At 35.4% G+C, this 22,502-nt stretch overlaps 3 protein-coding genes and 1 long non-coding RNA gene across 4 annotated transcripts; 2 read left to right on the top strand and 2 right to left on the bottom strand.

Moving 5' to 3' along the window:
• The first annotated feature begins 7,123 nt into the window (after positions 1-7,123).
• On the top strand, positions 7,124-10,037 carry LOC8260434. The gene is made up of 4 exons (XM_002529138.4): positions 7,124-7,464; positions 7,921-8,607; positions 8,790-9,134; positions 9,497-10,037. The coding sequence occupies exons 1-4, from the start codon at positions 7,375-7,377 to the stop codon at positions 9,770-9,772; spliced, it is 1,398 nt and encodes a 465-aa protein (XP_002529184.2). The 5' UTR covers positions 7,124-7,374; the 3' UTR covers positions 9,773-10,037.
• Positions 10,038-10,290: 253 nt separating this feature from the next.
• Positions 10,291-12,610, top strand: LOC125370973. The gene is made up of 2 exons (XR_007217102.1): positions 10,291-10,744; positions 11,232-12,610. It is a non-coding gene; the product is annotated as an uncharacterized LOC125370973 (long non-coding RNA).
• On the bottom strand, positions 10,758-14,529 carry LOC8260433. Its single transcript, XM_015725391.3, is given in 6 exon segments — positions 10,758-11,671; positions 11,788-11,879; positions 12,110-12,312; positions 12,315-12,345; positions 13,061-13,724; positions 14,380-14,529. Coding segments are annotated over 5 exon segments (1,605 nt in total). The 5' UTR covers positions 13,712-13,724; positions 14,380-14,529; the 3' UTR covers positions 10,758-11,043.
• A 504-nt stretch (positions 14,530-15,033) lies between these two features.
• LOC8260432 (ABC transporter B family member 19) lies at positions 15,034-22,002 on the bottom strand. Its single transcript, XM_002529136.3, has 10 exons — positions 21,449-22,002; positions 19,734-21,130; positions 19,481-19,535; positions 19,208-19,383; positions 18,867-19,031; positions 18,476-18,771; positions 18,074-18,390; positions 17,766-17,989; positions 15,743-17,671; positions 15,034-15,541 (listed from the first exon to the last, which is right to left on the bottom strand). The coding sequence occupies exons 2-10, from the start codon at positions 20,964-20,966 to the stop codon at positions 15,194-15,196; spliced, it is 4,743 nt and encodes a 1,580-aa protein (XP_002529182.1). The 5' UTR covers positions 20,967-21,130; positions 21,449-22,002; the 3' UTR covers positions 15,034-15,193.
• Between the last annotated feature and the right edge of the window lie 500 nt (positions 22,003-22,502).

The following is a 22,502-nucleotide window of genomic DNA, read 5'->3' as shown; positions in this document are numbered from 1 at the left end:
TATGATATTAGCGATAGATATTTACAAAAACTAGGGTGTAATAATTTTTCTAGCATATTCATTCTTAAACCTAGAAAAGCACTGAATGATGGCTTATTTCTAGTAGAAGATGATGTAGGTATTTGGAGAGTTTTAGAGTATATTAGGAATAATTCTTGGATAAGAGAAATATAGATATATGCTACTCATGATGTTGATATTCCTCATATTATATAACCTTTTTTGGCTATTGAATGATTTGTGGATAGAGAGGCTGGAGAAGGAGGGAAGAAGAGGCAATCGGGCGGGAAAGAGTGAATGAGGCAGTAGATGGGAGGAAGTGAATCAAGCTATGAATGCTGAGGATATAGTTACATAGTGTAGCCAAGTTAATAATGCAACAAATGATGAAAATGCAATTGAGAGTGAGGAAGATAATGATGATGGTAGTGAGTGTGAGGATTCTAGTAAGAGTGATGTGAATACACCACCTAAAAAGAGGATTAATTATGATGAGGAATATGGCAGACCTAAATTTATATTAGGTGTGACCTTTGTAGATGTAAAGGAAGTTAGAGAAGCATTAGCTAGGTATGCAACATCAAGGAGGGATTAAATTACATATAAAACCTAATGAACCAACTAGAAACCTAAAGATGGGAAGAACCCTGGTTTAGTTATTAAAACGTTGTGTGTAGAGCATGTATGTTATAGGACATTTCATAACCCTAGCTGCACAACAACATATTTCTCTAAGTATTTCAGGAAGACATTGATTAAAAAACCTCAAACTAAACTTAAAGATCTTAAGGAGAAGGTTGAGTAAGAACTGAAAGTGAAAGTTAGTATGAGCAAGTGCAAAAGGGCTAAACAAATGGTCATGCAGGAAATGAGTGGTAGTTATAAAATAGAATGTACTTACCTAAAAACTTATGCAGCTGCAGTCAAAAGGTCTAATACTGAGACTACTTGTGAGATTGAATTATGTAAAGAGAGTTTGAAAAAGGCTAAAATAGTGTTTAGAAGGATGTTTGTCTGCTTTGATGCATATAAAAGGGATTGGGAGAGGGGCTATAGGCCTATTATAGGATTAGATAGATGTTTCTTGAATAGTATATACAAGGGTCAACTACTGGCAACCGTGGATAAAGATGCGGAGAATAGATGTTCCTAATTGCCTGGGCAATCATTGATAAAGAAAATAAGGTCAATTGAAGGTGGTTTTTAGAGTGGCTGGTAAAAGAACTTGGGCTTGGTGATGGAACAAGTTGACAATCATGTTAGACATGCAAAAGGTATGCTTATTAAACTGTATATTGTTTGTCTTACTGATATTTACTAATGTATTTGTGGATGGTGTTGTTGTTTTCAGGGGTTAATTGATGTTGTTAAGATAGTTTTTCCCAAAGCCGAGCATAGATAGTGTGCAAGACATATCTATACCAATTGGTCAAAGAAATATAGAGATGGAGAATTATGCAAGAAGTTTTGGATATGCTCCTCACAAGAAGGCTCCTCACAACTGATGCAGGGCATATTTTTAGTAGTAGGCAAGAAGGCAGTAGAAGATCTGATGAAATATGCTCCTCACAACTGATGCAGGGCATATTTTTAGTAGTAGAAGCAGTAGTTTTTCTGTGGACAATAATATTTCAGAGTCATTCAACTCATGGATAAGAAAAGTAAGACATAAGCTTATCATTTCAAGGCTTGAGGACATAAGGATTCAAACGCTAAAAAAAATTACTGAAAATAGGAACACTATTCAGAAATGGAGATATGAACGGAGTCCAACTTATATAGAATTTTATCAAGACAATAAGGAGCTCGGTGCATCTAATTGCTTTGTGATTTTTAATGGTGATGTGGGCTTCGAGATTGGTGAAGGATTAGACAAGCACACAGTGTTTGTGCACTTGTAGAGCATGGGACCTAACAGGTGTCCCATGTTCTCATTCAATATGTACTATGTACCATCTTAAGTTGGATCCACTACAATACATAGCCCATTAGTACAACAAGTCCAGCTTTCAAAAGACTTATGAAACTCCAATGCAGCATATCCCTAGAAAAAGGTTCATGAAGATTGAAGAGTATGAGCCTATTGAGCCTCCTACTGTACGCAAAATGACTAGCAGACCTAGGAAGAAAAGGAAAAGAGGTGCTAATGAGAGTAATAGCACCTATGGGCTTCGAAGGCTATCCAAGAAAGGAAACTCACAAAGTTGTGGCATTTGTAACCAATAAGGCCATAATAGGGTTAATTGTCTAGTAAAAAACAAAGAGATAAATGCAATTTTTTTAATTAATTCATAGCCCATTTTTCTTCCTATTAACTAACAATTTTCATATCTTAACCTTAGGGAGCAGCACAACCTACTTAGGTAATACAACCTACTCAAGCAACACAATCAACTACAACTACAACTACAACTGCAACTGCAAGTTCAATAAGGACTTTAGGAGGAATATTTCACAGAGGTCCAAGAAAGAAAGTGCATGGAATGGGGTGCTATGTGGATGAAGCAACTGGAAGGACAAGTTTTAATGTGATGTATTTTTAGTACTTTAATTGCTTTAGTTTTTTAATATTTATACATGCCTTATGTTTGAGTGGGTTATGTTTTGTGGCAGCATGGCATGAGAGATGAAAGAGTTATTTGTGAAGGTGTTTCTCAAACTAGAACTGTTGCTGATGTTAATACAAGATTTCCAATCCCAAATGAACGAGAAGTCAAGATAGGAAAATCATAAGATGGGAGCACATCTAACACAACCAACTTGAGAAAAGTCATCTTCAAGGGTGATGGAGCTATTGTGACTTATGTAGCTAATTTGCCTTTTCAACCACCTGGTCTGCAGTGGATGGGAAGGCCATGCATGACACCAAGCTAGCTACAACAATAAAGGGAGGAACGAATTGGCTAGCAGAAGGACATAGGAAAAATAATAAGTTAATCTAAGACCATTCTTGAACAATTTGTTATTTGCTCTAACTTTTTTTAGACATAAGATTTTTGTAGACTAATTAGTTTCATTAAGCAGATTATACAAGTTCCATAAGAACTTTATTTAGTGTATAGGCAGCATAGTGACTAGAAGATTTCTTAAAGCTTTTGTTGAATTAAATTTCTTTTTTGGTCAATGCAATACATTTTTTGCTTGACATTGTTGAATTAAATTTCTTTTTGTTGTCTTTGTTTCTCGAATTCAATGTTGAACGCGATGTTGATGAAGAAGCAGCCATTGTCTTAGCTCAATTTTAGTTTTCTGCAATGTCTTCTTTAATTTCGTATTTTAGAATTTTCAATTTGGGGATTATTTTGAAGAAAAAGAGATTGAGTAATGGTTATATTAGGATATGGGGCCATTTACTTATGCGTCAGTAAGTTTAATGACATGTTAGTAAAAGGCTAACGGAAGAAAATAAAAATTAGTTTGGCATTACACGGAGTGTATAAATGGTCTGTTTTTTGAATATTAAGGTCGTAATTGAGCCAAAAAAAATATAAGAGTCCAATGTGACAAAACGCTAAAATAATAGGGACAAATCTATACCTTTTCCCAATTTAATTTAGGGTAAAGGTGCAATGTAGCCCCCCCGTAGCTTATATATTGCCTTTAAAGTAAATTTTGGGACAAGTAACTTATAAAACAATAAAAATAATTAATATATAAATTCCTCTCTTGGTTATTTTTGAAATAAGTTGCCATTTAATGTAAATAACATGGTAGGAATTTTATGAGTAAATGGTTCCCACTAAATTGATAATTCAACTAAAAAACTAACTCCTTACACCAAAGGGCGAGACATCACCCATTACAAACCAAAAGAATCTCCATTATTTAAAATTTATTTCTCCAGCTTCTCATGCTTCTCCTTTTCTTTCAATGTCTTCCAAGCAATAATTTACACAATTAAAAAAATGTACCTCAACAATAAGAAATAATAGTAGAGGAACAACAAAACCCAAAATTACCAAGCAATAAGAAGATAAAATATATAAGACATACAAAGAAACACCCAATAAGTATATCGTTGCATTCACATGCAACACTAGGAGAAATGAATCTCAAATATCCATGAACCACGCAAGAAACCCAAGAATTAGTGCAAAAATATATCTTTCCATCATTTTATTAAATAAAATACCATATATGCTCTTATAAATACCAAGCCATTATATATTTATTCCTTAAGATTGAACATGACAGTGGTTTTGCATGTTAGCACTGTAATTCCAATTTAAAAGATGCCTAATATGAAGTAGACTTATATATCTTCAATACAATCAGCGTGTGGCTTTCTTTTTCTCTTTTTTTGGCTTTTAATTCGTTGCTTTTCAAGTAAAACTTAAGTAAAGAAGTTTACACTTTTTTTTATTCCATCATGGTTATTCACCTTAAAGAAACCACAAGCTTCAAAAACTTTAATTGAGAAACAATGACAAGTCTATTCATGGCAGCTCCATAGCTTGAATATTTTAACTATGATTAATGGAGTTGGAGATGCCACCACCATATCTATTAACAGTGACCATATATTCGTACCTGAGTTTAGATTGGAGAGGAGGCATTTGTTTGACACCCTAGCATTTATTTTATTTTTTGTCTTTGCTAATATTAGAAAGAAAATAACGTTGAAATATGGAAGTTTAATTCAACGTTGAGGATATAAAAAAAAAAATCAATAAACAAAACCTAATATTACCGTTGGAAAAAACCCTACAATTGTCCACCGCCGCTTATTTTAACGTTCAACAATATCGTTATGTTTTAAAATTAAGAGAGGGGCTTATATATCACTTTCCCATTGATTTGCAAGTCATTTGTTTCAAAATTTACTTAATGGGTATATGTGAGCCACAACCAAACATTAGGGACTAAATTGTACCTTTAATTTATTATTTTTCAATCAATTGTCTCAACTTATATTTCAGTTCATATAAAAATTCAATGTTGAGGATATAAAAAAAATCAATAAACAAAACCTAATGTTACCGTTGGAAAAAACTCTACAATCGTCCACCGCAGCTTATTTTAACGTTCAACAATGTTGTTATGTTTTAAAATTAAGAGAAGGGCTTATATATCACTTTTCTTTTGATTTGCAAGTTATTCAACTTATATTTTTATGTATTTAAGTGCACTTTTACCGATTTGCTCTACTAAATTACTGATAAGAAATAATAGACCCTATTTAAGCTACAAACGCCCCATGTAAAACCATATAATCAAAGTTTATTCTTAAAATTTTATAATATATGTGAGCAATTTTATAGGATAATTACTATTTACACTATGTTTTTATATTAATACCTGAATTACTTTTTATGTTGTTTTTATTATATTAAAATATTTTTATATTTTACAAATTAACTACTATTCTCATGTGTCCAAAGTCAATGGCCTAAATTAATAAATTAAATTATAATTTAGTCCTTTTAACTTCTATTAAGTATAAAATTCATCTTTTAATTTCTATTATTAATTTTACTGAGATAAATAATTAATTCTACTCTAAATTATTCTTTAACAAAAAATAAGTAATTATTATTTTTTATTTATTCTAATTTTTAGCATAATCTAATTCTAAAAATTTAATTATTTTAAAATATTTACATTTAGAGTAATATTTTTAAATTATTGTATGACTTAATTTGAATTATTAAGATAAAACATATATTTATAGTTAGAAATATTTATTTTTATTATTATCTTGTCAAACAGTAGAACTAAACTATGCTAAACATGACAATTTTATTCTAATATGTTAAAAAATTAATTTTAAAAAAGTCTAATACCTAATAAAAAAATTTAAAAATTATTATTTTATCAATATGATTATTTAGCTGCAGTGGCTTTGAAAAAAATAGTTATAAAATATAAAAGAGATTTAATCAATAAAAAGTACATAAAAAGTAATCAATATATTTAGAACAGAAAATAAGTGGTAAATAGTAATTATTTTTAATTTAATATACAAACTTAATTTTAACATAAGTAATTATTTTGATATATAAATATAGCGGTATTATTTTTATGTTTATTATAATAAATAAATAAATAAATAAATATATTATTTTTGAAGTAAATAATGTTTTATTATATAATATATTCACTTGTTGGTTTATAACTTTATTAATAATATATGAAAAGTAAAAATGTGAATTCTACAAGAAAATAAATATTAGAATCCTAGATTAATATTTATAAATTTTTTGTTAATTTATTTATTATACATATTTAATTTATTATTCTTCAATTTTATACCTATAAAATATTTAATCAAAAAAATAATTTCAATTTTCAAATTTAAATTTTTTTTTAAAACTTCAAATTAAAAAGTTAGTAACTAAATTAATAACAAAATCGATACGTGGATATAAGACTAATACATTTTATTATTCATAAAGAATCATTTCTTTTAAATTTTTTAATAAGGAAAGAAAATATAACTTTTAAAAATTTTAAGAAAATGAGAAATTAGAAAGTTTTTTGGAGTACTAATTATTAAGAATTAAAAAAGAAATATGACTTTTAAGAAGTTTAAAGGAATGAAAAATTAGAGTGTTTTTCTGGAGTCCTAATGTTCAAAAATTAAAAAAATGTGACTTTGAAGAAGTTTAAGGGAATGGGAAATTGGAGAGTTTTTTTTTTTTTTTTTTTGAAGTCATAATGTTTAAGGATTAAGGAGAAAAATATGTCACTTTTAAGAAGTTTAAGGAAGTGAGAAATTAGGAAGTTTCTAGGGTCCTAATTTTTAAAAATTAAGAAAAAAAAGGTGACTTTTAAGAAGTTTAAGGGAATGAGAAATTATAAAGTTTTTTGGAGTCCTAATGTTTTAGGATTAAAGAAAAAAAATAATGTGATTTTAAGAAGTTTAAAGGAGTGAGAAATTAGAAAGCTTTTCGGAGTCGTAATATTTAAGTAGTATATGAGAGTATTGTTGGATATTTAAAACACATCAGATGCACGCCACCTGGCACCTTTGATAATATGGGATATGACACATCATGATAGTGCCAGATGGCATGAGACACATCAACATGGTACCCCATTTGGCTTAGAACACGTCATCAGAGCGCCTGATGTTGGGGCACCACGTGCGAGTGATACTATAAATAGTGGCTCCGAACTCGAAAGAAACTATTAGAATTACTTCCCCTCCTTCCGTGTAGAAAAAGACTGTCAAGCTTCTTCTTCTTCTTCCAAATTTAGATTCCAGTGCATTAGGCTCTGCTCTGCTCTACTGTTCCTTTTTATCCTACTGCTAGAATATCTAGATATATTTACCCAGCCGTCTGCAACTTTTGATAATAAGACATAGTATCAACCAATTTGTCTCTCCATATTCGTAAACCCCAAAAGTTTCCCGCCAAAACAGGAACAATCATGAATCGTGGGCCACCTCATGCCACCGGCGGTTATTCTGCACCCAGAAGAGGGCAATCGTCTCGTTCCGCCGGTCATCGCAACCCACATGTAAGTATAATGTTGTATCTTGATTAATTATCTAGAATTAGATTTGATTTTTATTTCTCTCCCTGTCACTAAAAACTAGTTTAGTTTAGCTGTACTAAGTGATCGATTTTAAACCCACAAAAAAAATAAAAGAAAAGAAAGCCCCTTTAGTTTCTGTTTTTTCTTTTAATCTTTACTTGAAAAAAGTAGTAATTTAACATTATAATTAATAGTTACTAATTTTGAAACAGAAATTATTTTTTCACATCGATGATGCCACATCCACTGAGGGTTAAAAGGACTTGAGATGCTTGAGGGCTCTTTTCTTAGTATATTATTTGTTTTGTTAATTGCTTAATTGGTGGTTGTCTTAGTAGTTTGATTTTTGATAAATCAGTGTCATGTTTATGGTCGTGAATGAGGTTAGTATTTGATGGAAAAGTTCCCTAACCCTAATGCCTTCATTTTGTCAAATAGATAACTGGTGGAGATGGGGCTTTCTCTGATGACTCCATCTACAATAGGGGTGGATTAGCACGTGGCGGAAGAGGATCTGCGCACTACCAGTCTTCGCCTGCTAGCTTTCACAGGCGTTCTACTTATAGACCCACCCCAGTTTTTGAGTATCGGGTGAAGAAGCCATCGAGAGATGAATCGTGTCAAACAGAACAAGTCCACCAGGATCAAAGTGCTTTTAATGACATTGGTAGCAGGCCAAAACAATCCGAGTCTTCAGATTCTGCCCCTGAGAGTGATTCTTCGTTGTTGCCTGCTTGTTTGAGTTCTCATGGTACCCCACTTGATGTCTCAAAAATGCGGGTTGAACAAGCACTTGTAAAGAGAGTGGGCAAAGCAAATATTATCTGCCTGCAGAATGTGTCTCAGCCACCCTTGCACTCTGGTGCTAAAGACCAATCATTGCAAGAACATTTTTCAAAAAGGACTGAACCTACTGGGGATTCAGGAAGTTCAGAGAATCAGCCAGTCATTGAGCCTTTTGACATTTGTCTGCCCAAGAATCGACCTTTTGTAGTACTAAAATCTACTCTGTTTGACATAAATAGGGGAAAACGCAATGAGATCAAGCACGCTTCTGAAAAACAGGGAAAAATATTGGAACCAGGGATGGTTCTTCTGAAAGGTTTCTTGTCCATAGATGATCAGGTATTGATTGACTCTCTCTTGTAAACAATTGGACTCCCTCTTACAAGCTTTTTCGGAGGAAATTAATCGAGTAGTCTGCCTCTCTCATTATTTTTATTTCCTTTGGATAGTACTCTCTCATTGGTAAATTTGCTTTTGTTCTTGGTCATAATTATTTATTTTATGCTCTGGGGTGATTTCAGGTTAGAATAGTAAATAAATGCCGAAACCTTGGGTTGGGTCCTGGCGGCTTCTACCAACCCGGTTACCGTGGCGGTGCAAAATTGCGTCTGAAAATGATGTGCCTTGGTAGGAATTGGGACCCGGATACAAGTTCTTATGAAGAACTTCGATCAATTGATGGTGCTGCAGCGCCCATTATTCCTGATGAATTTTGTGAGTTGGTTAAGAAAGCTATGAAGGATTCCATCGCTCTTTCGCAAAGAAATAATAAAGCAACCAGTGCAGAAGATATTCTTCCAGGGATGACACCCGACATCTGTGTTGTAAATTTTTACTCAACAAGTGGGCGGCTTGGTCTCCATCAGGTTAGCTACGGATACTTTTGTTTCCTCATTGGTGGAATTTTCATAATAAGTTGCTTAACTTGATTAGGGAGTAATTTCTTTTAAACCTTTTCTTCTTTTATCTGGGGGTGGGGATTTGGTTGGATTTATTTAGTGCATTGTGGGTAGTAGTCCAGAATGAAAATATAAGATTAAACAAGGTGATCTTAAGAGTAGAGTTTTTTTATATCATTTTAATATTTCGAGAATTTCCTAAAGTCATCTCGATTATGTTGCTTTATGCATTTAACTACCATGTTCTTGCCTCTTAATCTCTTATGGAGATTTAACATCTCATTTTGTTAAAGACTACCGAGTACTCATATGATTGATCATCCATGCAGGATAAAGATGAAAGTGAAGGAAGTCTTAGAAAAGGATTACCTGTGGTTTCTTTTTCGATTGGAGATGCAGGAGAATTTCTCTATGGTGATACTAGAGATGAAAAGGATGCTAAGAAGGTTTTACTGGAGTCAGGAGATGTTCTAATATTTGGTGGGAAGTCTAGACATATATTTCACGGTGTGCGTTCAGTTCATATTAACACTGCACCGAAGTCTCTACTTGAAGAATCAGATCTTCGTGCAGGGCGTCTAAATCTGACTTTCAGACAGTATTGAAATCTTGGATATGCTTGAAGATGTTTCAAGTAACTGTAAATATATTCTTTTTGGTTTTCCTCCCCATTTCTTTGCGAGGCATCAAATACTCATGCAGTGTCTAAAGGAGCACTGGTTTTTTTGGCTAGCATGTACAACAGTATCACAAGATTGTGTTGCAGTGGTATTAAAATAGACCTTGATGTAAGCTGTTGAATGCTTTGAGTATCAAGTGGAGGTTATTATTATTATAATTATTATTATTATTATTATTAACAATTTACAATTGTGTGCCCCCTCCATAATTTATATGTTTCCCTGATAACTTTTTTTTTAATCTGTTTGTGTGATTGTTGTGCTGCCCTAATTTTATATTTTCTTGGGAGGGATTTTCTGATGATTCTTTTACATCTCCTACTAACCCCATGGTGGGGCTACCATAGATTTGCAAAGGCTGCTTTCTGTTTGCATCTGATAGCCTAATATTGCCTGGAAAGGGCCAGAGCTGTGCACTTCTTATTGAACGCCTTTCTGGCAGCCTAACTTCCAACAGTTACTTGACCAATGAGTGTGTGAGATTGACCATGAGATTGCATTTGCTTAAAAAACAATACATATAAATGCTTATGCAACAAGTAAAGCCAACCACTCTCTCACCAACAACATGCTTCTCAAACAAATTGGTGGGATCCAATTCATCCTTTCAGCATTCAGCAACACCTATAATACCCATTCAGGGACAGTTTACTGCCCATCTCATCATTTACAGATGGTACTTCTTTAGAAGTTTAAAAAAGCATGCTTTAACTGCATTCAATCAGAAATGGCAGAAAGGGAGGAGTTTAACCAGCCATGCTGGAGAAGCAGGGCACATGCTAGATTTATCAGAATGAAAAACCTGAGAATTTTGCATGTGCCTTTGTTCTCCAGCTTGGACTCCATCTCTTATGAGCAAAGTGTATGAAAAATGGAGCACGAGCCAACTGCTGCAAGGTAAGAATTCTAGTTAATCTTTACAATTGAAATAAGTTTATTACTGCTTCCATATAAACATCATTTCTATCAGATATTTCTCGACTTATTTATGAGAGGATCAGTATTAGAGGTTCAAATGGCCTTATTACATGTTCGTTTATCTTCATGCATAATTTGCATAAATAAACTTGGCCAAGCTTGCAGTTACTTTACATTATTTGGCTAATTCCATGCTTACCTGGTAATAAAACTACTAGATAAGTTATTTCATTCACAAAAGAGACGTATAATATATAGAGCTCAACCCTATTTCTGAATCAACCTCGATCTGATCGATTCTCTAGAGCTGATGCAGCTGAATCCACATGAGCAAGCAAACAAGCATAAACCTTTTGCTTCAATCGATCAATAGTCTCCACTAATCCATTATTATTTTCTAAGTTCAAGTTGTTTCTTAGCTTATCTAACCACTCATTTGCATGCTTGAGCTGTGACAATGTAACAGCAATGTGGTTGTTTTCTGGCTCCATGCGTCGCCCAGCACTGTGTTTACCCTTCTTCTCTTGGATAGCAACACGAAACCCGACCTCCAAGGCTCCTTCCAAGAATTTCAAGAACCAAGTTCTGGTTTCATTCAAGACAGCCTCCCTTAGTTCTTTGATTTCTTTTGCACCATCTCCTTTAGCCCACTCCAGCTTCTCAGTTGAACTTGACTCTATTGAAGACTTGGGAGTCTTCAATGTACTCTTAGCATGACTAAGACCTGTTCTTTTGCTAGTTCTTTCTGTGTCTGCAATAAAACAGTGAGTTGATAATTGAAGTGATTTATCCTTTAATGGGGTTGTTACATTCGGTTGGTCGATGAGCTGTTGCAGTGCGAAGAACTTGGTGAGAGAGAGGTGGGGGTTCTCTAGTGAGGCAGAGGAGCGAAGATCCGCAAACATACTAATAGAAAATATGACAGTGAGCAAGTATCTATGAGAAACAGCATCAACAATATGTTAAACAACTGTGAACTGTCTTGAAAATAAATGTTTTACCAGAGCAGATTATGTACTTACTTGAGGCACTTGATAAGTAAGGCAGCAGTAGATGCTTCTTTCTGAGCTTCTGCTGCAACCAGAGAAGCTAAATATCTCCTTCTAAGCATTCCCTTAGAAAATATTCACAGTATGAAAATAAGATAACATTATTTTGTGAAAATGATACAAGAATTTTTCAAGATTGACTGCATAAAATTGTTACCTTGTACCATTCTAAGCGTGATACAAGATTAATGCATAAGACTCAGGAAAAAAAAGAGGGATAAAAAAAAATCAATCATCTCTCTAACTGATAAAAAGGAAGGGAAAAGGAATACAGCAAAGAGAACAGGAAATGCACCTTTCCGGGCTTCAAGAGGCTTGGAGGCAGAGAGGCCCACGATGATGTCTCAGGCAAAAAGTTCTTATCTGCATTGCTAGACAGAGAATTCAAGTTTGTGGTTTCCTGTTTATTTAATGAAGATTTTGCAGATTTGCTCCTCGAAAGCATTGGAGCCTCCTTGACATTGGAAACGGCAACCTCTGACTTTGATGAAAGTGATTCGGATGATTTCTGATAGGAGTAGTTGGACGTGCCTGCAATGCCCGATAACTGTCACTTGATTGACATTTACATATTTTGCAGAAATATTAAATCTTCTTATGTTTATAAAAGAATTCGTTACAATTCTTTTTGGTCAGCATTTTGTTTAGAATCAAAACTTCCAAGAATACACAGAGAAAAAGCTCTGAAAAAAAAAAAAGGCACTCAAAAATCTCTCCAGGGTCTCACAACAGGAATAATACTGTTTCTGTTACAAGTATACAAATTCAACTTAAGAAAGGCAGCCTCCTTTACATCTGTACAAGTTTATGAAATCAGGTTGTTGGTGATTAAAGCACAAGCATTCACTTTCCCTACACAGGAAGTAAACAGCAGATAAGAAACTTGATCTTCATACACAATTCAGCAAGGACTTTCCTTTAGTTTTCCTGCAGAAATCTTTAACTTCCCTTCTCCAGCATGAACAACTTATTTGTATCAAACAAGCCTTCAATATTTTCTCCCAAACACAATTTAGAGAAAGGACGGAAGAAGAAAATAATTACCATTTGATTTTGTTGAACAAGAACATCCATTTGGAGTTTGAGTTTAAAGCTTCTTGTTATTTATCATGAAAACTGTAACTTATTAGCAACCTTGAAAATTTAAAAGACAAGGTAGCAGAATTTAAATCATATTAATGTAGCATAACCAGTAATCCATATCTGCAAGATCCAAATGTATTTTATGTCAGGCAAGATTTCATACCTGACCTTTGTTTTCTTGTTGTCTGCCTTTCGCTAATCCAGGCTTCTTATTACCTGATCCGTTGCTCTCTGTCTCATTACTCTTTCCGCCTCCATTCGAATCCGATCCGCTCCATTTAGGACTTGATGTCAAAACACCCTGCATATATCTAGAAGCAACAACAGCCTTTTCCTCCTTGATAACAATTTTCTGCCTTGAATTCTCCTCTTTCCCTTCAATTAATTCCCTCAGTTTTGAACCATTAACTCCTTTATCATCAAATGGCACAGGACCCTCAGATGGCACCACCATTTGCATCAAGTCCTTGGGATTTCCCACGAAAGGATTTCGTCCTGGAAGTGGTCTGACACCAACTAGAATTGGAACTGGAGTTCCAGCTTCTATTCTATCAACATAGAAGAACTGCCCAAGCTGCAACTTGTTATTCAATATTAGCTCATTATCTTCCCTTGATAATGAAACATAGGTTGAATGCGAAGAATCAGATACTTTTACAAAAAAACCTTGATTAGGCCATAATTCTGAGCCAGTCAAGGCAGGCACGATGCTGATTACTTGTAGCAGAACAGATCGATACTCTCCTCGGACCTTTATATTGGAATTCATACTCTGAAGAAGCTTTAGCAACACTCCCGGTGTAAGAGATGCCATAATGCTTTGCTCCCTATTCAAATATGAACTTTCATTACCAAATTCCTTTCTTTATCCAAAATTGAGAAAACTGGATGATGCACCAAAGCGTAGTTTTAGATCATAAATTCATAATTATGGGCGTTTTACATTGAAGGAGCCTCACAAATCTCAAGAACTGTAAACCCTGAAAGTCTTTCAGGATGCATAAAATCAATCTGCAACTAACCATATCCTAAGCGCTACTGCTAGTAATTATTAAGAGCAAAACATCAAATAAAATACTGAAGCAGTTCAATGTTAAACATACATATCCAATTGCTGTCTTTTAGACCCAGTATCTGGCAATCAAATCGACTCCTACGAGTTTCAGAGTTATCTTCAAATTTATTTGATAGGCATATAATACTAATGAATTTTGGCTCAGAGATACTGGAATGAGCCTGGAGTCATCTCCGGGCGAACTTATGGTGTTACAAGTTCGAAGATTCAGAGTCCTTCTCACTAAGAAATTAAAAAGAAAGAAAAAGCAAAAAAGAAGACCAAGCATGGTGCACAAACAAGAAAGATTGCTGGTGGCATTAAAAGTTTCATGATGCTGAAGCATAATTGAGATAATTTAGTGTAACAGATAAGCTAAATGTATACAAATTAATAAAAGAAATGGACTGGAAGCATAAAAGAAATACCTGAGAGAAGAAATAGAAAACTCCAAGTAAGAATGAAGAAAAGAAAGATCAAAGAGTTCTTCTGTGACGAGAAAAGATAGAGATAGTACACAACTACACCTCAGAACAATGTTGTTTTGGCGACAGAAACCTATTGGCAAGGCCCAAAATCTCCGTAACTTTGCATGTCAGTCACGTAATCATCAACTTCTCTTGGCTTTCAAGCCAAGTGATGGAACTAATTACCCTTAAGAAGCTAGTGCTCAATTTTGTTGGCCATGAATTGGCAAATATGACCTCATGTTTAAGGAGTATTATGCAGCATAATTGATATATTGCATGGGCATTTCGGTCTATGGGTTGTGGGTCTCTTTGAGGTCGCATTTCCTTTTTGGAGTTAGAGGGGATGGAGTTTTTGAGAAGGTGAGGGATATTATGATGTCTATTTTTAATATGTCCTAATCATGCATGTCTGAATTGGGTCATTTGCATTAACCAATTAGATTTAAGCATACATGCAGTGTCCTAATCACTTTCTTTTGATTGTGTCTTGGAGACTTGTATTGCTTGAACTTTGTACACTTTCATCTCTCTATATCATCAGAGTACGAATTAAGTACTTGACCAAGAAAAAGGGGAAGTCAAGAAGTGAACTTTACTCGATACTAATAACAATTCTTCAAAAGCCTTAATGATTCATGATCTTATGGATCCATTTAGAGGTGTAAAAAATTAAAACTACTCAAACAGATCTCGGTTCATTGGGCCTGGCAAAAGAAAGGGATAAAATTGATAACCCAATACAAGAAATAAAGCATCAAGATTGAAGGAGTCCTCAAGCAAATGCTGTAGCTTCAGTTTCAGCTCTAACCAGGCCAGCAAAGACACCATTGAGATGGGAATTCAAGAGGGCATCGTGACTACCATACTCAATAACTGCACCATCTTTCATTACAGCAATCATATCAGCTTCTCTGATTGTAGACAGCCTGTGAGCTACTACAACAGTTGTTGATTGCTTTGAGACATTTCTTAGTGCTTCTTGGACATGTTTCTCTGATTCCAAGTCCAATGCGCTACTTGCTTCATCTAGAAGTAAAACTCTTGATTTCTTCAATATTGCCCTTGCTATTGCTATTCTCTGTTTCTGCCCACCTGATAGTTGAACTCCACTCTCACCAACCTTTAAAGCAACAGAAAGGATATCAATAATCAGATTGCATTATATAGGTGCTTGCAGCAATGAATATTAAATTTATTAATAATGAACTTTAGCACAGTGGTATGGAAATCATCTATAGGCTGTGAGGTTAGAATCGAATCCAGTCAGAGCCAATTAACCAAAACAGAAATTTGGATAGGAGTGGATTGTTTAACAGCATACCTGAGTTTCATAGCCTTGAGGAAGGCTGCTGATGAACTTATGAATATAAGCTTCTATTGCAGCCTCTTCAATCTCAGCCCATGAAGCTTGAGGGTCTCCAAATGCAATATTTTCTCTTATACTTCCAGCAAATAGTGCAGGTTCTTGACCCACTAAAGCTATTTGCTTCCTTAACCACTTGAGATTAAGATCCCTCAGGTCCACACTTCCTAATGTCACCTTCCCTTGATTAGGATCGTAAAACCTTTGTATCAACCAAACCACAGTTGATTTCCCTGATCCACTTCCGCCCACCAATGCCACCATGCTTCCACCTTTTACCTTCAAATAAAAATCCCTTAATACCATGATCTCAGGTCTAGATGGATATGCAAATGTTACCTTCCTGAACTCGATATCCAATGGTTTTGATCTATCGATCTGTCTACCCTTTTCTCGATCATTTCCTATCAGTGGCTGGCGATGAATTATATCAAAAATAGAAGGAATTGATGTCCTGGCCATGGTAGTATCTGGTGCTAGGCCAGCTAGTTGTCCAACAGAAAATGAACTTAAAACAAGAATGAGGAAGATTTTATATACATCACCAAAATCAGTCTTCCCTTGCTTTACAAGGTATGCACCAAACCAAAGGGTTAATGTGTACGCACCATACATTGCTCCTTGAGAGAAACCAAGTGTTAAGCCTAAAACTTGTGATCTTCTTACTGATTTCTTCTTAGGCTCATCTAGGGCTCTGTCAAAGGATCTGACAATCTGTTCCTGAGCAGAAAACGTTGTTACTGTTCTGATATTTGAAACAGCACCTGCAGCGATGTTGCTAGCTTTAGCATAAGAGCTATTATCTAGCTTTGGTCCAACATTTATAATCAAACTCAAGTAACTAGCACCAAGAGTGAATGGAGTTAAAGCAGCAGCCAAAAGGGTTAATCTCCATTCTAAGAAAAATGACATACCAAGACCAACAGCAGCTGAACTTAAACCCATTAACAAGACTGACAATCTATCACCAAGAACTGATCTGAAACTGATACAATCAATCGATAGCCTTGAAACAAGTACTCCTGTTGAATTTTCTTCAAAGTCAAACCAGCCCGGTTCTTGTTTTAGTATAGATCGAAACAAGAGGTTCCTTACTCTTATTGTTAGTTTAGTTCCTGCCCATCCACATAAACCTTGCTGGCCTGTCATCGTAAGAATGCAACCTACTCCAAGACCTACAAGTACTAAAGCGATGTGTCCAACATCTCTCTTCAGTTTTGCTGGATTATCATCATCAAAGTAGATTTGAAGAGCTAGTCCTAGAAGGAAAGGAAAGACAGAGAGAATTGCACCTGCATGCATACCCAGAAGGAACCCTAAAAGAAGCATGACAACTTCTGGTCTTTGGAGTTTCCATATCTCTGATAGGTGATACTTTCTTGGCTTTTGCTTTTCTTGCATTTCCTCCTCTTCTTGGTTCTCCATTTGCATAAATTTTAAGTGCCTTGATCTTGATGTCTCCTCCACATTCTTTGATCTTGGATCATGAACTGATTTTCCATGTATGGAAAACTCTGTCTCCTTACTAGTATCCATTTCTTTCGCTGTTGGTCTTGAAACTGCTTCAGAGGCAAGCTTGACAAGGTCATAGTAAGCTCCAGCCTTATCCATTAGCTGGCGATGATTACCGATTTCTACAACAGAACCATGATCAAGAACAACAATGATGTTGGCATTTCTTACAGTTGCTAACCTATGAGCAATGACAATAGTTGTCCTTCCAGTAGAGATCTTATCAATGGCTTGCTGTACAATCGACTCAGACTCTGCGTCCAGGGCGCTGGTGGGCTCATCTAAAAGAAGAATATGTGGATCCTTAATTATTGCTCGAGCTAGGGCAATGCGCTGCTTCTGTCCACCTGAAAGCTGAGTTCCCCTATCTCCAACCTGTCCACAAGTAGCAAGATTTAACCTGTAGGTATGTAGTTCACATATTGATATTCTTAGGCATGCAATTATAAAGAAGATTGCAGTATGGTACCTGAGTGTCATAGCCATACGTAAGGCCAGATATAAAGCTGTGAGCATTGGCGGCAATGCAGGCATTAATTGCTTCTTTTTCGGTGGCATTTTCCTTCCCCATCATCACATTTTCTAGTATGCTAGTAGCAAAAAGGACTGGCTCCTGCCCAACCATACCTATTTGATCTCTAAGCCACTTCACTTGCAGTGTCTTCAAGTCATGACCATCTAAGGTAATCACTCCTGCAATGAGCAATGTCAGACACTCAGATCTTGTTAACAATTCAATACAATTTCAATCGTATAATGTAGATGATTAGGATTTACCCTTTATCGGGTCATAAAATCTCTCTATCAGAGCAAAAATGGTGGACTTGCCACCTCCACTAGTACCAACCAATGCTACAGTCTTTGAAGATGGAATGACTAGATTGAGAGAGCGAAGAATTAATGTATCAGGACGAGATGGGTAAGAAAAAATAACACTTTTAAACTCAATCCTTCCGCGAACATTTGGCAGTGTCCTGCCATGAGAACCGTAAGGATCTATATCAGGAATTCTGTCTATTATTTCATAAACCCTGCTTGCTGCTACAGTTCCTTGCGCGAATTGAGCAAAATATGTCAGTGACAGTGCCAATCCCCTGTCAACAGAAATGAAGATGATATTTCATTAATGTGTTCTCATTGCATAAGAGTTCATGGGTGGAAAGATTGGGAGCTAATTACCTGCCTCCTACATTGACACCAAAGAAACAAGCAATGGCAGAACCTCCAGTGATCTCACCTCTTGCGACTAAGATAGAACCATACCAAAAGGCTAGTGCCCATGTTGAGTATGTTACCAAGTAAATAACTCCCATTCCTGCACCCTTGGCAAATCCAACCTTTGCACCAATAGGCACTGATTTAAACAAAAAATCAGCATATTTCTCAGCCAAATTATCCTCAGCTACGAAAGAAAATACAGTTCGAATCGAACTAATAGCTTGCTCAGCAATGCCACCAGCTTTCCTGTACGAAGCCTTCAAATTTAACAAATTCAAAATATCAGAAACAATCTTCTTTAAGCAATAACCAGAAAAATGCAAATCATAATGTATTAAGTTAGTATCAATACCTCTTCTTTTGTAGCTAGACCAACATAAATGACCTTATAAGCCATGCCACAAAACATCATCAATGGAGTGACTGAGAATACTACTAGTGATACCTTCCATGACCTTAAGAACCCAACAGTGTATCCGCAGATGAAGGTAAATATCTGATGGACGAAATGCGCCATCTGCAACCAGATAAAACAAGTTCATACTCGTCAGCTCTAAATATCATTCATATTCACAAGCTGGCCGGCCGGCCAGTTAAACCAGAAAAACACACTGCAGGCTAAATGGAAGTTTCGGAAACAGAAAGTAATACAATTAGGCTTCAAGATTAAAGGAAAGCAAGGATTCTTTTTACCTTTTCTCCCATGACTTCTTGGATTTGAGCAACGTCACTTGAAATTCCATGCATAACATCACCTGTGCTGACTTCAGTATCATAGAAACTGATATCTTGCCTTAACACTGCTCTTAAGTACATAGTCCGTATTCGATGAGCTGATCGTTCCCCCACCAATCTCCAACAAGTTATCTCTGTTTCATACATTTCATTTGGAGAAGCTTTTATATGTCTTATTCAATAGGAAATAAAAAGAAAAAAAAATTTGTTAATTAGCGAAATCTCTCTTACCTAAATAAGCTCCAACCACAACAATTGCTGCTAGTACAGTCATTTCTAGACATATCTATGATTACAAATGAAAACATCAACCAAAAACAAAGAATTTACATTAGTACTGTTCGACTTGTATTAAAGAATTCATTAAGGCTTTGAAAATTATTTTCTTAAGAAATAAAAGGAAATCGATATAGATTTCTGATGAACTTAGTACATGTAAGTTTAAGTCTGTAAGCACAAAAATAAAAATAAAAAACATTTGTACCTTCTCTACATCTTTCATCATCTGGGTATTGTTATCTGTTCCTTTAGCAATCTTGTTCACGAAATCCCCAAAAAGAAAAGAATACCAAGGAAGAGCGCCTCCATTAATGAGAGCTCCTAAACACCCCAAAATCACAAGTACAATATCCCATTTTGTTGAATACTTGAACAGACCAAATAGGCCTACTTGCCTTGGTGGTTCTTCCTCATCTTCCTCTTCGTCATAATCATCATCACCATCATCATCATCAACAGACCTCGAATTTTGATCAGTGTCACCATATCCATGGTCAGATTTAGCGCCATGTGAGTGAAGGCTGGGCGATTGATAGGCATCATATATATGATGCCTCATATGTTGCTTTCCAGAATGGTGATCATGTTGATGATGACTATATTTCCTTCCATGTGACATGCCAGGACTAGCTTGAGTAATGCCGCCATGCTCAACATCCACATAAGCATTTGAAACTGAAAGCCAACGAGTATTTTTGCCTCCATGAACATTAGATTGATCAGTCTCAGATAATAAGCCAATCTCTCTGTCAACATCCTCATCATGAGCTGTGTTATACTCAGTAACACTAAGTTCATCCAATGCAGCTAAAGGACTAAACTTTCCAACTGATTCTTTCTTTTTATGATCATCCAATCTTGGAATCCCAGAAATTTTATTATTATTACTATCGTTGTTATAGTTCTTAACATGAACTACTAAACTTTGATCATTGTTATCTCTAGCAACATGACTCTGCAACTCGAGCCTACCAGAAGAAGGCACTGCACTGTAGCTAGAATAATAATGATCATAATGTGGATTTATAAAGCTTCTAGTATGTGAAAGATAATAGTCATTAGCCGATCTTCTAAATACTCGGATGTTTGAAGATGGTACAGTAGCTGCCCATGGACTAAAAACTGCACCCAAGTAACGATTATCTTGCCACCCTGAAGACTCAAACTGCCAAGAAACCTCACTCTGCCACGACCTATCATCATCGGCGGCGAAAGGGGTGGAGGGTGGTGGAAGAGGACGGCGAATTCTACGGGAAGTAGTGAAACTCCGGGAAGTGTCAGTAGAGGTGAAGTGTGTTATCGAAGGTGAAGCATAGTATAAGCTAGTGGGTGTTGTACTGTGCCTTCTTTGCCTGCTATGGTGATGATGATAGTTTCTTGAGGAGACGCCACCAGAGTAGTAGGAGTTGCTGTCGATTTCAAACGAGGAATCAGCCATTGATGAAAGTGTTCTGATGGTGTAGGACGACTGTGTATTAGAGAGAAACGGTGGCCATTAGTTTTAGAGAGAAGAAAACAAGGCTCAACTTTGTGTTTCAGATTGGTTGTTTTTTCTCCAAGTTACAAAGACTTCGATCCTGCCGCCTGTTTTATACAGTAGTCCTGACATGAAATATGCTTATCTAATTAATCAATGTAAAATGTTTAGACTCATAAATTGAACAATCAACAGTGAAATCAGTTGGCTGAAATAGAAAATTTGTGATTATAATTTTTTTTATATCCTGAAATTCTATTGTTATTATTTAAAAAATATTAACCATCCATCTTGATTTCTCCTAATTCTTAGCTCATACTTTTATAAAATTACTTTGTCAATAAAAAGAAACAATCTCAAAACATTAAAGAAGATTTTTCTAAAAATATTATATATCAGGAGAGTTAAAATAAATTATGGTGGATATAGAGTATAACTCTTACTATTTAAACTCGCCAGCACCAGTTCAAGAAATGGAAGGATTGGATTGGTGTGAATTGGCCGAGGGAGGATAGCATGTGGACAATGGAGGAAGGCTAGAGGGCCGGCCATTTGAATATTCGGATAATGGGGCCATGCACTTAATCCCTAACGATGTAATGCAGGTCATGAGCTGAAGGAATCAAAATATTTAGATGGAAATCTTCTTTTTTTAAAGAAGAAAAAGAAATGGGTCTCATTATATTATTATGTGGGTGCATTTCTCCAAAGTTAAGTTTGGATCGGGGTTAACAGATTTTGTCCAAATGTCATTACAACATAAACAACAATGTAAGCAGTCTCCCCATTTGTCCATACAAGAAGAAGAAGAAGAAGAAGCAGCAGCAGCTATAAACCCACCAACCGACACCTGTTCTATTCTATTGACCAAGATGGTAATTTTGACTTTTCCGAGACTTGTTTTATATTAACCTAATTATTTTTTTATTGCAAATAGTATAAAAGTAAAATATGTACTATTTTAAAATAATTATTTAATAGAGCATGTCAAAACTTAGTATTTACATATTAATATCCGGCCCTCGTCCCTGGAAGCATCTATGGCTATGTCCCATTTGCCTGAAGGTGAAAAGACCAATAAAATAATTGGAATAATAAAGAACGGAGATTACACTGCAAGGATGCCTGCATCGTGGACATTATAGAGAGTCAAACTTGAAGACTTTTCTTTTTTATATCACAAACACATAAGGCAGCAAGCAACTATTTCTGTAAACTTAACCCTTGACGAGCAAGAACAAGTCAATCTCTTTGAAATGCAGAAGAATCTGTGTACAAATCGAACTTATCTATAAAACTTGCCAAGCTGAAACTAATACATGGAACACCATCTGATGGAGGAGCTAGGCAGAGAAACTTGGCGACCACTTTTGGTGGAAGTGGTCTCCAAATGCTGATTTTTTTTTGTAGTGATGTAAGGTGTTTCATGCAAGATAACGGACACTGCACTACATTTCATTTCAGTGAGCTTGTAACCTGGGACTAACATCTACATAT

Source organism: Ricinus communis, chromosome 8 (genome assembly GCF_019578655.1).
Source record: "Ricinus communis isolate WT05 ecotype wild-type chromosome 8, ASM1957865v1, whole genome shotgun sequence".
Classification (NCBI taxonomy): Eukaryota; Viridiplantae; Streptophyta; class Magnoliopsida; order Malpighiales; family Euphorbiaceae; genus Ricinus; species Ricinus communis.
Note: the sequence above shows the minus strand (reverse complement) of the source record. Positions and strands in the feature narration are given on the sequence as shown.

Coding starts and splice junctions, on each gene's coding strand:
- LOC8260432 (XM_002529136.3), bottom strand. CDS start 20,966: ATGGCTGATTCCTCGTTTGAAATCGACAGCAACTCCTACTACTCTGGT. Junction 19,384..19,480: donor TGTGGTTGGAGCTTATTTAG/GTAAGAGAGATT, acceptor TGTATGAAACAG/AGATAACTTGTTGGAGATTG. Junction 17,672..17,765: donor CGTATGGCTATGACACTCAG/GTACCATACTGC, acceptor ACTTGTGGACAG/GTTGGAGATAGGGGAACTCA.
- LOC8260434 (XM_002529138.4), top strand. CDS start 7,375: ATGAATCGTGGGCCACCTCATGCCACCGGCGGTTATTCTGCACCCAGA. Junction 8,608..8,789: donor TCTTGTCCATAGATGATCAG/GTATTGATTGAC, acceptor GGGTGATTTCAG/GTTAGAATAGTAAATAAATG. Junction 9,135..9,496: donor GGCGGCTTGGTCTCCATCAG/GTTAGCTACGGA, acceptor TCATCCATGCAG/GATAAAGATGAAAGTGAAGG.